The sequence below is a fragment of the Nesoenas mayeri genome (genome assembly GCF_963082525.1).
Source record: "Nesoenas mayeri genome assembly, chromosome: 15".
NCBI classification, from domain to species: Eukaryota; Metazoa; Chordata; class Aves; order Columbiformes; family Columbidae; genus Nesoenas; species Nesoenas mayeri.
This window is the reverse complement of record NC_137559.1, coordinates 9785506-9797604: the sequence shown is the minus strand read 5'-3', so window position 1 is coordinate 9797604 and position 12099 is coordinate 9785506. Positions and strand designations below refer to the sequence as shown.

General features: G+C 52.2%; 1 protein-coding gene across 4 annotated transcripts in view; it reads left to right on the top strand.

Annotated features, from left to right (window-relative positions):
- The first annotated feature begins 6247 nt into the window (after positions 1 to 6247).
- The window catches only part of XPO6 (exportin 6), a 51162-nt gene continuing 45310 nt past the window's right edge, over positions 6248 to 12099 (top strand). For 2 of the 4 annotated variants that reach the window (XM_080353690.1, XM_080353688.1), the window contains exon 1: positions 6248 to 6599. In XM_080353690.1, coding sequence (XP_080209816.1) covers positions 6597 to 6599 — 3 coding nt within the window. In that variant the 5' untranslated portion in view covers positions 6248 to 6596. Of the gene's footprint in view, positions 6600 to 7313; positions 7369 to 9254; positions 9357 to 12099 lie in introns of those variants that run through there. The other 2 variants (XM_080353691.1, XM_080353692.1) reach the window with 2 other exon arrangements.

Genomic DNA, 12099 nt, shown 5'->3' with positions numbered 1-12099 from the left:
TGTCCCCTGCACAGGACCGTGCAGGCAGGGTCTAGCAGGATGCAGCAGGGTCTGGCAGGATGCAGCAGGGTCTGGCAGGATCCAGCAGGGTCTGGCAGGCAGGCGGGCAGGCTGGGAGCCCCGCACACTCGCGGAGGAAAGTTGTGTCGTCGGCGAGCTGCGGCTCCGCGGGGCTTGTCTCACCGGCAGAGCAGCCGCTCTCTCTGACAGCTAAACCAGTGTGCGAGTATTAATAGCTCCAGATTCATGCGGCAAGGCTGGGAAGTTAACTCCTTGGCTGCCACTACCAGACCTGCCCAGGCTCCAGCCGCCCTCTCCCGGCTCCAGGCTGCTGCCTCGGGGCTCGCCAGCACCACAGCTGAGACCTGGCAAACTCAGCCCGTCTTCTCAGTGCACCGAGTGTCACCAAGAGACCCATGCTCTGCCCCCAATGCCCTGACTTCCTCCTTCCCCCAGCTCTGCCCCCTCCAGCCCTTGGCATAGGGCACATGGCACAACCAGGGAGGGGATTTGTCTCAGCCTGGGTGCCTGTGGGTGCCCTGAGCCACAACGGTGATGGAGAAGTTGGTCTGGGAGCCATTTCAGGGGGCTGCTCCCCACTACATGGCCAGGCATGGTGGGGCATGGCAAGGCACAGCATGGCAGGGCTCAGCGCGACAGTCCTGCCTGGGCATGGCAGGAGCATCATGATGCTCTGTGAGGGGTATCCCTGCCCCACAAGTGGTGTCTCTTCCCCACAGTAGGTGTTTTTGCCCCGCAATAAGTGGTTTTGTCCCACAAGAGGTGGCCCTGCCCCACAAAGGGTGGCTCTGTGCCATCGGGTCAAGCCAGGGCAGCTGTGCCAGTGATGTCTGGCTGCTCCCCAGGGAATGAGCTGGGCCACCTCAGGGACAGCATGCTGGGTCAGGAGACCCCCCTCACCCACCTGGCCACATGCCGTCACCAAGCAGCTCTGCAGTCTTACTGTTCCCTATCTGCTGGGAACAGGTCAGGGACCAGCAGGGTGTCCCCAAGTCCCTGAGACCAAGAGTGGTGACAGTCCCTCGCCCCAGGCAGCACCCAGCACCCTGGGACAAAAGCAAAGGCCATGTCCTTGGGAGGTGGCAGCAGGAGGACACAGAGAGGCTTCCCCAGCCTGGCCACAGGCTTTGTCATTTCTCGTTGTGAATTATTCAGTGTGTGGCTCTGCTTGCAGTGCATCTGCTCCAGCCACACCCCCTCTAATGGCAAAAATCGATGGCTTTTTAATTTCTCTTGGCCAGAAAACTCCTGGCCATGCTGCTGGAGGGTCCTGTCTCCACTGCACAGCTGACAGGGGACCCAACCTTGAGAGTGGTTTATCCCAAACTCATTTCCATCACCTTTTTACATGATCTAGACATGTGCTGGGCTAGATAGTTCCACCTGTGAGGCTGCGAGGTCCCTGCACTTTGTAACTCTGGTGGGGCTCAGCCACCCACACAGGACCCAATCCAGGATGAGGCCCAGGGCGCAGCAGAGACCCCTGCTCTACAGCCAGGTCCTCAGACCTGCCGCCAGTGGACGAGCCTCCAGTGCCTTGGCTGGGACGGGGCAGACGCGTCCTGGGGGTGTGTGGGGAGGATGCCTGACTGGCTGTGCTCTCTGGCCATGGCTGTGGGTGTGTTTACACGGGCCTGGCTGGAGCTGATGTACATCTGCACATGTGCATGGCTCTGCTCAGCATGTATACATGTGCATGGGTGTGCTTGGTGTACACGTCCACACATGGCTGAGCACAGCGGACACGTGTGTGCACAGCCATGATGGGTGAGAGCATGTTGCCCCAGGCCTGGAGCAGCAGGAGCTTCGTGATTCAGAGCAGGGGGCTGTTCCTCGCGTGCTCGCCTGGCTGGCCTTGCGGGCTGGGCTGATGTGGGAGCGGCACCGTCTTGTCACCCCCTGCCTATGTGGGGAGCTGGTGGGGACATCTGCCCAGGACAAAGGGGCTGTGCTGTCTTTTGCAGGGGTGCTGCTGCCGTGCTGGTCCCTAAGCATCAGTATTCCGCAGGTTTCTGGCACCAGAGGAGCCCCTCTCCAGCCCGTGGGGTGCAGGCGGGTACCCCTGCCACAGCCAGACTCCCATGGTCCCCCAGGCCCCCTGGGTACAGCACCATGGACCTGGCACCCACCCAGGCACCCACTCACCAGGAACACACTGCAAAGAGCAACAAAAAATGTTAAAATTTAATGCCTCAGCTAATGGGCCAAGTGTAGAGGAGCAGAAATCCAGAGAAGAAGGGCTGCTCTCCCACAGAAGGAAAGAGTGTGCCCAGCCCCGGGGAGCCCCTAATGGCTTCTGGCTTCACAGCTCCCTCCACCTCACGCTTCCTGGAAGAAGGGGAGACCTTGCTGGTCCACCGTGGTGCCTGGCTGATGGGACCCTGTTCCCATCTCGCTGTACCCAGCTCCATAAAAACCCATTAGCTGCCTCCTGGTGGGACCGAGCAGACAGTCGCAAATCCATGCGGCTCCTGGTGGGTGCCCCACAGGAGCTCAAAGTGGGTGATGGACGCCTCAGGATGGGACTTTGCTCATGGGAGCCTGAGCTGTGCTGTTCTCCTCCACCGCCACCTGCATCTCTGCTGGTCCCCTCTCAAAATCGTGGGAGCCTGAGAACAGGGAGAGGTGCAGAATGGCATGTTGGGACATTTTGTTGCTTTGCCTGGGTGGGTCTTTGAGGTCTAAGAAGTCAGGGACAGACTCTGGACTTTGTGTAGGTTTAAAAAAAGCAACAGCCCAAAAGTACTTTCTCCTTTGCCTGTAACAGAAGCAGAATCAGAGAGGATGAGCTACTTTTGCTGCCCCTCTCACACCCCGCTCCTCAGGTCTGAGGCTGCTGGAAGGGGCGATTTGGACACCAAGATGAATTTCCAGGCCCCCCTTTCAAATGCACATGAAACACCAGACCTGCAAGACCTGTCTGAAGCATGATCTTGCCTGCACTCCCCCCATGTCTGCTTCTTTAGGGACCTCCTGTCATGTCTCAGACCCTGGCTCCAAGGGCTTGCTTTGTCCCAGCCTAAAGCAGCTGCCCTTCAGTGGGAACTGGGAAGCCATTCCCTGTGATATAATCAGCAAAAACCCCAGCACCTGAGAGCCCAAATAGCCCTAGATAGATCCCAAGGGGTGTGGAGCAGAGGCAGGAGCAACTGGCCAGGGGCTGTGGTGGCCACAGAAGACCCTTGCCCACCACAGCCACCCTGGCCAGGACTGAGTGATGGCAGCAGAGAAGGAAGGACACTCATCATGGGGGGGGTGTCTTGGGAGCACTTCTTCCCTGGAGCAGTGGGCTGTGGTTGTTTTTCTAAATTAATTATGCATATCTGTACTTTCCACAGGTATTTGTACTCCAGGCCTTTATTTGCTGTATTTTTTATAGCTTGCTAAATAAGCAAACTTATTGCCAAGCCACTTGTGAGACACAGGGACTGGTTGGGGTTTGCTGCACAAAACTTTCCTTCACATTTCAAAGTTGCTTGGTTGTACTTATAAAATACGGTTTAACTATTTTCATCAAATTACTTTACATTAAGTGGCAAGGTAGTAAGATGCATTGCATTTGGAGTGAGTTACAGCTCAATTTGTGGTAGGAACAATAAAAGGAGATGGAAACAGATACATGGCTGGATGTGAAGCGAAGCGTTGCCAGCTGCTGGGTTGCTGTTAGGCTCAGACTAACCCTGGAGGCAAAACCCCAACTCTGCAAAACTAGAATAAAGCAATTAAATGCAGTAAATATTTCAATGTGTGATTGAGCGGGCTGGAATCAAGGCTGGGGCTGTGCAGGCGGCTTTGATAAAAGGGCTTCAAAACACATTCCAGCGGACACATTTCTGTGCATGTTTACAGTAAAAATTGAGGGATAAACCATGCAGTAATGAATGATTTTCACAAATCCTGTTCCCTTGGTGTCTCAACACAGCTATTCAGCTCCTTAGTATTTCCCTTCCCAAAGCAGGGGCGAAGGCTTGAAAAGCTCAGCACCCACTTTCAGCCCCAAATCCTGTGCTAAAAGATCTTGTGACCCTTTGGATTTTGTAGAGGAAACAGGAATAGAGAAGAAAATCTCCCTGTAAGGATCCCGCAGTTTGGTGGAAGGTTCCTCTTCTTTCTTTTGGTCCTCACCACGTTGCCTTATGCCTGCAGCACATCGGATCCCTCCCACCCCAGCCCAGGGATCTCGAGCCAGTTTTGGAGAGACAAATTAAAAAAGCCCACCCCAAAAAGCTACGGCGGCAGGAGAAGCAGCTCTCCACGGCTGCAGAGGCAAGAGGTGCATGGCTCAGCAGATCCGTGTCCGGCAGCTGTTTCTCCCCGGCTGGCAATGTGCACCTCGGAGCACGTGTCAACAAACAACCCCGTCGGAATAACAAACGGCGATAATAAGATTATCCTTTTAATGATCACCATGGTAACCTGCCCTCTGCCAGCGCAGCTGCAATATCTTGATGTAACCATCGCTGAAGCGGTGTCTCAAGGCAGTTCCAGCCTCCATTAAACGTACTGGTGGGCACAGCACATAGCTTGGCTTGGCCTGGAGTTGTGAAGGTGCTGGAGTGGTTTTGGAGATGCTGGAGGGATTTGGAGGTGTCAGAGGAGTTTTGGAGGTGTCAGATGAGTTTTGAAGGTGTCAGAGGAGTTTTGGACATATTGAAGAGGTTTTGGAGATGTCGGAGAGGTTTTGGAAATGTTGGAGGGTTTTGGAGATGTTGGAGTGGTTTTGAAGATGTTGGAGGGTTTTGGAGATGTCGGAGAGGTCTTGGAGATGTTGGAGGGTTTTGGAGATGTTGGAGAGGTCTTGGAGATGTCGGAGGGTTTTTGGAGATGTCGGAGTGGTTTTGAAGATGTCGGAGAGATTTTGGAGATGTTGGAGGGTTTTGGGGGTGTTGGAGAGACAGGTTTTGCAGACAGTGCTCTGCCTGGGGGTGCACACAGTAATTTGTCAGCACGTGGCAGCAAACAGATGCACCTCCCACGCGCCCAGGCGCTGTCTGCTCGGCTGCGAGCTGCTCGTCTCCTTCTTGGCGAGTTTTTATCAGCCTAGGTGGCCCAGGAAGAGCATTTCCACCCACGGGTAAAGGCTGATGGGGGTGATTGGGATGGGGTCCCGTGGGGTCAGCGCTCTGTTCAAAGTGTGGAAGCGGAGGAAAATCTGCCGTGGAAAAGACACGGGACTGCTCAACCATAATCTTCTTGTTGAGCCTCGTGGTGTGTTACACCCTGTGGAGGGTTTATTTTCCTCCCTCTCTGGTTTTGTTTAATCCTCTAACGTAACTGCAAGCATTTGCAATATCCTCATATGTATATTGTCCCCTCTAAAGCCTATTAAGCCACCAGTTTCAGCGATTGCTTGTAACGGTGAATGTCACAGGATAATTTGGGAACTCTAAGAAGTATTTTGAGCTGTATTAACTTGACTGCTTTGGGGCACCAGTTGGCCCCAGCTCCCTGATTTTGTCAGGCAGCAGCTAGAGACTGAATTTCCTATTTTTTAAATTTACCCACTCTTCTGGATCTCTCCAGACATTGGAAAACTGAGGGCCATGGACAGGCCAAGCTCGAGTTAAAACTGGGGGACAGGAATAGGAGCTTAGGAACTGGTTTATGTACCGTGTAGCTTCGTTATCGCTGCTGGTTGGGGGTTCCCTCATCTCTCTTGCCACTTAATATTAACTGTTTAATTAGTTACACGGGCACCACGGCAGTGGACACAGACAGTGTCCCCGCACGCTTGCAGCTCTCTGGAGGAGCCGGAGGCAGCACGCCCGCACCTGAGGGCCGGGGCAGGGGCAGGACCCGGGTGGGGGACGCGGCTGCCCCACCGCGTTGCCAGGCAACGCTGCCCCGCCCCACGGGGCGCGCCCAGGCCCCGCCTGGGGGAGGGCGTGGCCAGAAGTAGCCGCGCCCCTCAGGGCTCCACCCCCCAACACACGAGGCAAAGGGCGGGCACAGACCCCTCCCAGATCGTCGCTTCCTGCCGGGCGGGAAGCGCCTCCCGCGCATGCGCAGCTGTGCCGGGGCGGGGCTCCGCGCACCTCCGGGCGTGCACCTTCCCTCCCTGCCCCACCCCGCACCGCGAGGCACCGCGCCATACTCCAAGATGGCTGCCGGCGGCGTGACGCGGCAAACTGCGCATGCGCTGACACGGCCACCTCGGCCCCGATTGGCTGCGCGGGCCCGGCGACCGCTTCCGGCGAGAGGGCAGGGCGGGGCGGGGCTGGCAGAGCCGCCTCCCCGGTGCGCGGTAGGATGTGCCTGGCGTAGTCACCGGCCGCACCGACAGACGCCGCACCGGGCCGCGTTCCCCTCCCGCCGGCGAGCGCCGCGCGGGCCAGCCCTCCGGCAGCACTTCTTAGCGCCCCGGGACTCCTGGTTCTCGCCGGCTGGCGGAGGCCCGCGGTCTGGGAGGCGGCGGCGGCGGCTCTCCGGGCGGAGGGCCACACGCGGTGCCCGGGGCTCTGCGGCTGGCGGAGGTTTCGCCGGTGCATGGGCGGGGAGGCCCCGCCGCGGCCGGCCATGACATGAGCGGAGCGCGGCGCCCTGCCTAGAGCCGCCCCGCGGAGCCGCCGGCAGCCATGGTGAGTGCGGGCGGGGAGCGGGGGGGCTGGGGGATTCCGCTGCTCTCCGGCGGGGCCTGCGGCCTGGCCCGGGCCTGCCAGCCCTTGGGGCTGCCCCCGACACGGGGACCGGCCGACCCGGGCCTGCTGCGGGGAGATGCCCGGGCAGCGTGCGGGCCGGACCCGAGGGGCCTGCGGGTGCTCGGGGCGGCCTTCGCCCCCGGAGCCGCCGAGGTAACAAATCTCAGAAAGCCGTGAAAGCAGAAATTCTTCATGGGAGCGTCTGTGCCAGAGAGTGTTGAGAATTGCAGATTTTCTCCAGTGCCAGCCGTGGACTTGGCCTGTTCGCCTCCAGTTTAGCCTTGGATAAGCTGCAGAAATGGCCTGGATTCCTTTCCGTGCAGAGCGTTATTTAATTGTGCTGTAGATAGTGGTCTCCGGCTGCCTTCCAGCAGTGGGGGTTGCAGCTATGTGCAAACCTATCGAGAGATACAGAGCTGACATACAGCGTGCTTTGATTTGCACAATCTTTTTTGTCTTGATAAGAAGTGAGAGAAGACATCTGCAGTCCGTTGGGTGCGCACACAGCCAGGCTTGCGGGGCTGGTAGGTGCAAATGTGTTTTCAGAGGATCGTGATGTTGCTCACTGTTGCCATATCAAGCACTGGCAGTGGTATGCTAGTAACAACTGCTCTTCTTATTTTTCCTGTGTTTTACCTGCAGGGAAACCTTATATCCCCAAGTTTACTGGGTTGACAAAGGGAAGCCACAAACATGTGCTTTCCAGCTGGTCAGTAAGTAGAGATGTGTTTGGCAGCCCTGGATCTTCTCATGGAAAACTGCCTCTTGTCCTGTCTCACCCAGAGGGTCCCACTGGGCAAAGGCAGTGGTTACTGATCTAGTTTTCAACCACTTTCTAGCTTAAGTGGTCTTAACTAATGTAGGCTCAGGCCTTTCACCCCTTTGGGAAGTTGGGATCTTGGTTTGCAGTTGTTAATTTCTTCAACCAAGAGCAGAAATAATCGCATCTGCATACTGTTTGCTGTGTTCCTGGTACCATCTATTGGTAGTTTATTGAAACCTTGCTATCTGTAGCCTGATTAAGTTGAATTTCATTGGTCCCTTCGAGAGGCATTGCAACTCCTTGTGGTGTCTGCTGGGGTGGGACATGATCTCCTCAATAAATACACGCAGCAACCTGGTATTGCTAGGTCTGCATGCACCTTGATCAGTTGGAGGGATGCACCTGTCTGTTAGGGACAGATTCTGCCAAATGTCACCGGTGTTCCTGAGTTTAGCTTTGGCCAAAGCTACAACAAAGGGTGATATTCTTGGGGTGGATTCTTTGTAGTGAATACCTCTTTTTCATGAAGATTAACAAATACTGTGGTGAAGTTCTGTGAATTTAGTGGATCAGTTGTATATAACAAACTGTAGCTCTGCATGTGGCAAGAGGTTACAGAGTTTTGTGCTTCAGGTTGTGCACTCATAATTGCAGGTGGCACAAAGACGACTTAGTTTTTCCCTTGCCTTCATACAGATATGTACATTTAGCCTCCTGAATTACACCTCATTTTCTTTTTTTCCTTCACCATCCAATATTTGGTTCAGCTACAAGCTGAGTACTGGCTTTGGAAGTTCTGAAGCAGTCATTGGGTTACACTGCAGAATTTACTGTTGTAACTCATCATGTGACTGCTGTGCAAGATTTTCCTTATGTTCCAATTTCCTTGGAGCTTACAGAGGGGTGTGTTCTGCTGCTAGTGTACCCCTCCTTCCTGGAAATAGTTGGAAAAGTGTGAAGTTGAGGTGCTGTAAGGCATACTGGGAACAAATAAAACGTAATTAAACTCCGCTGTCAAAAATACAGGCTTGTGGAAGGAGCTTTTATTAGTTGAAGTCAAATGTGTTGATATGGGAGTAAGTAATGGGAACAGTAGTGAGTTAGATCTGGATTAAGTGAGACGGAATATTGAGAACAACCAACTGTAAAGTCAGAGCAGGAGGGGAAGCAGTGATGCGCAGTGTGCTTGGAAACTCTGCATGTGTTGTAGAACCGGTGCGGGTTCGGTGTGCTTAGATGCCACCGGTGGCTTAAAAATCTTATGCCACCATTAAAAATGTATTTAGTTTTACAGGAAGCTTGAATCATTCTTTTGCTTTCTGAGGCATTTGTAAAGGGCAGCCTGGCTGCATTGAGCTTTCTGGTCATCGTACAACGTGTGGTGGTTATTAGATGCTTGTGGCATGTCAGACTAGTGCACATTGCGCGTCTACTAAATAGTTCTAGTACAGCACCTAGTTTGTGGCTTTCTGTGAAAAAGATGCGTAAGTGTTGATGATGTGATATTTTAGTAGAAAAAATAGAGTATTGTAAAATACAGGCTTCTCAAGCAGATTTCTGTGGAGTCAAGTAAACCTCTAAACACGTAGTAACTAGCTCCAACTTGTGCATTCAGGTGGCACTCCTCAAGCTTTTCTTTAATAGAGCAGAAAGTATTAATACGGTTTCCTCATCGACTTCTGGCATCCTTCTAGGTGATTTAAGTGAATGGCTTCAAAATAAATATTGTTGGTGGAACTAGTCCTTGAGTGCATTTGTGTTTGCATCCAAATAAGCTCTGCGTTTGTCTCATCACTTGTTCTTTCACCTTTTTTATGCTTCCTCTATCAAAGATGAACCACCTCTGAAACTGAGCGCTGACAGCTACAATCTCCTGAGCCTTATCAGTCACCTGGCAAGTACAGTTGGAACTCCCATGTGAGGCTGGAAGTCAGGTGATTACTTCTGAGCAAATTTATTCTTCAGTTATCTGGGATTTGTGTCCTCCCAGCAACTACAAGAACAGCTTAGGAAAAGAGACTTCTTCCAGGAGATTCTGTTGTGTTAGGGAGTAGATTTAAAGGTGAAGTCAACCCTTCAGTTAGAGAACTGCAAACAGGCTTCTCAAACATACAAAACAAGTCACTCTTCTTTCGGGTTATCATTAGGCCCCATAAACCTGTAGGAAAGTGGGAAGCAGACAATAGAAGGAGCAGCACATCCAAAGAAGCTTCTGTCCGTGTTCTGCCTGAAGCACATACGGCTTGCAAAAATGGAAGCAGGCAGTGGGCGTGTGTAGCTTGAATCTTTCTAAGTTTTCCACAGCAGCATTCTGATTTTTATTTTATAGCCCCTGTTGTCACCTTTGAATTTTTTTATAGCAGTAAATGCTGTTATTTTCTTATGCTTAAAGCTTCCTTTGGAGACCTGATGATGGTTTAAATCTTCCATTTGCTAAGGAATGAAGTATATCTAGATTGCACCAGGTATTGCTGGTGAGCTGTAGGTTATTCTGGCACTCTTGGTTACCAAGGAGCTTGCTGCTGATTTACCGAAATAGCTCACATTTATTATGTATGTCAGCAGAGCTGAGCTGGTGGCACTGAGGCTGGATCAGGTCTGTGAGCCTGTCCCATGTTGTGGGAGCTCTCCTGACATCCCCTGTGGAGGTGGCTGGGGACATTGTCATGGCAGGAGGCAGCAGCTTCTTGCTTTCACAAAAACCCTGTGCCTGGCTGCCCTGTCGTGCTAGAGATGCATAAATCACCTTTGGGCTGCTGCTGCCTGCTCCTGGAGCAGGTACCCTGTGGGGGGTGTCTGGCCATTGCAAAAGATGGAGCAGAAGGTGGTGAAGCTGAGCACGCTGCCTTGCTGCAGCAGGCAGGCAGGAGAGGCAGCGCTCACACATGGTGGGGTGGCCTCAGCCTGATTTTTGAGATGAGGGGGCTGGAGCGAATTGTCCCCTCCACCAGGCAGCGCCTGTTCCAACACTGCCAGCTGACGTGCAGCGTCAAAACTAGACTGCTGTGGTGCAGTGGTCTGAAGGTCTGTCAGCTTTCTGTATATCCCCTTAAAGGATGTAGTTTAAAAATAAAAGTAAACCCTTTTACAAACCATTCTGACTCACTCTACTGAGTAGAGAAACAAGAGAATAGGAACTTCAAAGTTCTAGCCTCAGCTCTGACATTTGGCTTCCGTTTTTGGCCTTCGAGTCGTGTAATTTTCTATGCCCCTTTATTATCCCCCCTTTATTAAATCGTGGAACGAGAGATGAGACTTAATGCCGGTGTTTCACGTGTTTACCAGTTGTGCAGCCCTGCCTGCTGTGACACCCTCGGCAGTGCTGGCTGCCTGGGCTGGCCCCGGTGACGGCTGAGCCTGCGTGTCCCTTCTGGCGGGGTTAGAAGAAAGGGGAATTGGAACTGAGTTTGTAGCAGGAAAACTGGTCTCCAGCGTGACTGTTCAGGGTGCTTCGCCCAGAATGAAAGCTTTTTCTCTGAAGAAAATAGCTAATTTAGCAGAATGGTTATAGATAGTACCTTTCAGGACCTATAATAGTGACAATACCTGTGCCATATTTCAAAGACCTCGGCAGCTAAATGCAGGCTGCACTGTCTCCAGTCAGACTAAAGGCAAAATTGTTGAGCCTCAAGGTTCACTAGACTAGCTTGAAAAACTGCTTTCTGCTAGGTGATGATCATGACAATCCATCGATAGGCCAGTGTTGGTTATTGTGATTATTTTTGTAGAAAAGCGTTACATCTGGCATGTACTACTAAGCTCATGCAGTGGGGTTCAGCGCTGTGAGATCGCTCAGTGTGTGGATACCTGAGAGCTCCAAGGAATCCGTGTTCTGTTTGGTTATTTTAATGCATGTTATTAGGTGCTGCCAGTTAGATCAGGGAGAAGGAGCTGCTGTTAACATTATTATATTTCTTTAACAAGTGTTAGTACATGGGAAGTAGAAAAAAAATAATGTAGCTTTTACATGTATAAGTTGATACCTGTCTGGTCGAATAATGTGTCCTAAAATCCTCCCAAATCATTATTGTTTGTCAGTCAGGAGATATTTTCTGTTAGTGACTACATTTGTATTTGAGTCACTGCTGCCTTGGCCTTCTCTGCATCCCAGGTGATAACGTGGCAGTCTTCTAATTTCAGAGAAAAAAAAATAGTTTGCCAGCTTTGTTTTGTCAAAATAAAATGCTTAGAATAGCATTTATAGAGGTGAAGTGTGTAGCACGTGCCTGTTCTCTCGTGAAGGTCTGGTTGTTCCAACAAAAGTGTAAATGTTAACCGTTTGGTAGAGGAAAAGCAATCGACTCTTTCCTGTACTGCTGATGATGGTCAAGTTGCTTTACTCATCCATGCAGTTTCTTTTTCATGAGAAAGGGAGCGGGTCCCCCGGTGAGCGCCTCTGGAAGGTGGGGGTGGCTGCAGCTTCTCCAAGCCCGGGCTCAGGAGCGCCTGCAGTTTACAAATGGTGTTTCTGCAGTGAAGCAACTTTTTTTGCAATCTTACCTCCCCCCACCTTTTATTCCTTTCTTGATCCATGCTTCTGTTTTCTATTTACACTCAGAATAGGGACCTTTTACTTCACTTGAAGCATTTCAGGCTCTTTTAGCAACATCACAAATTCCTTACTTTTTTCTTTTTGCTCCTAATCTTCCCTGATCCCTCACCTGTGGGGATCATGCG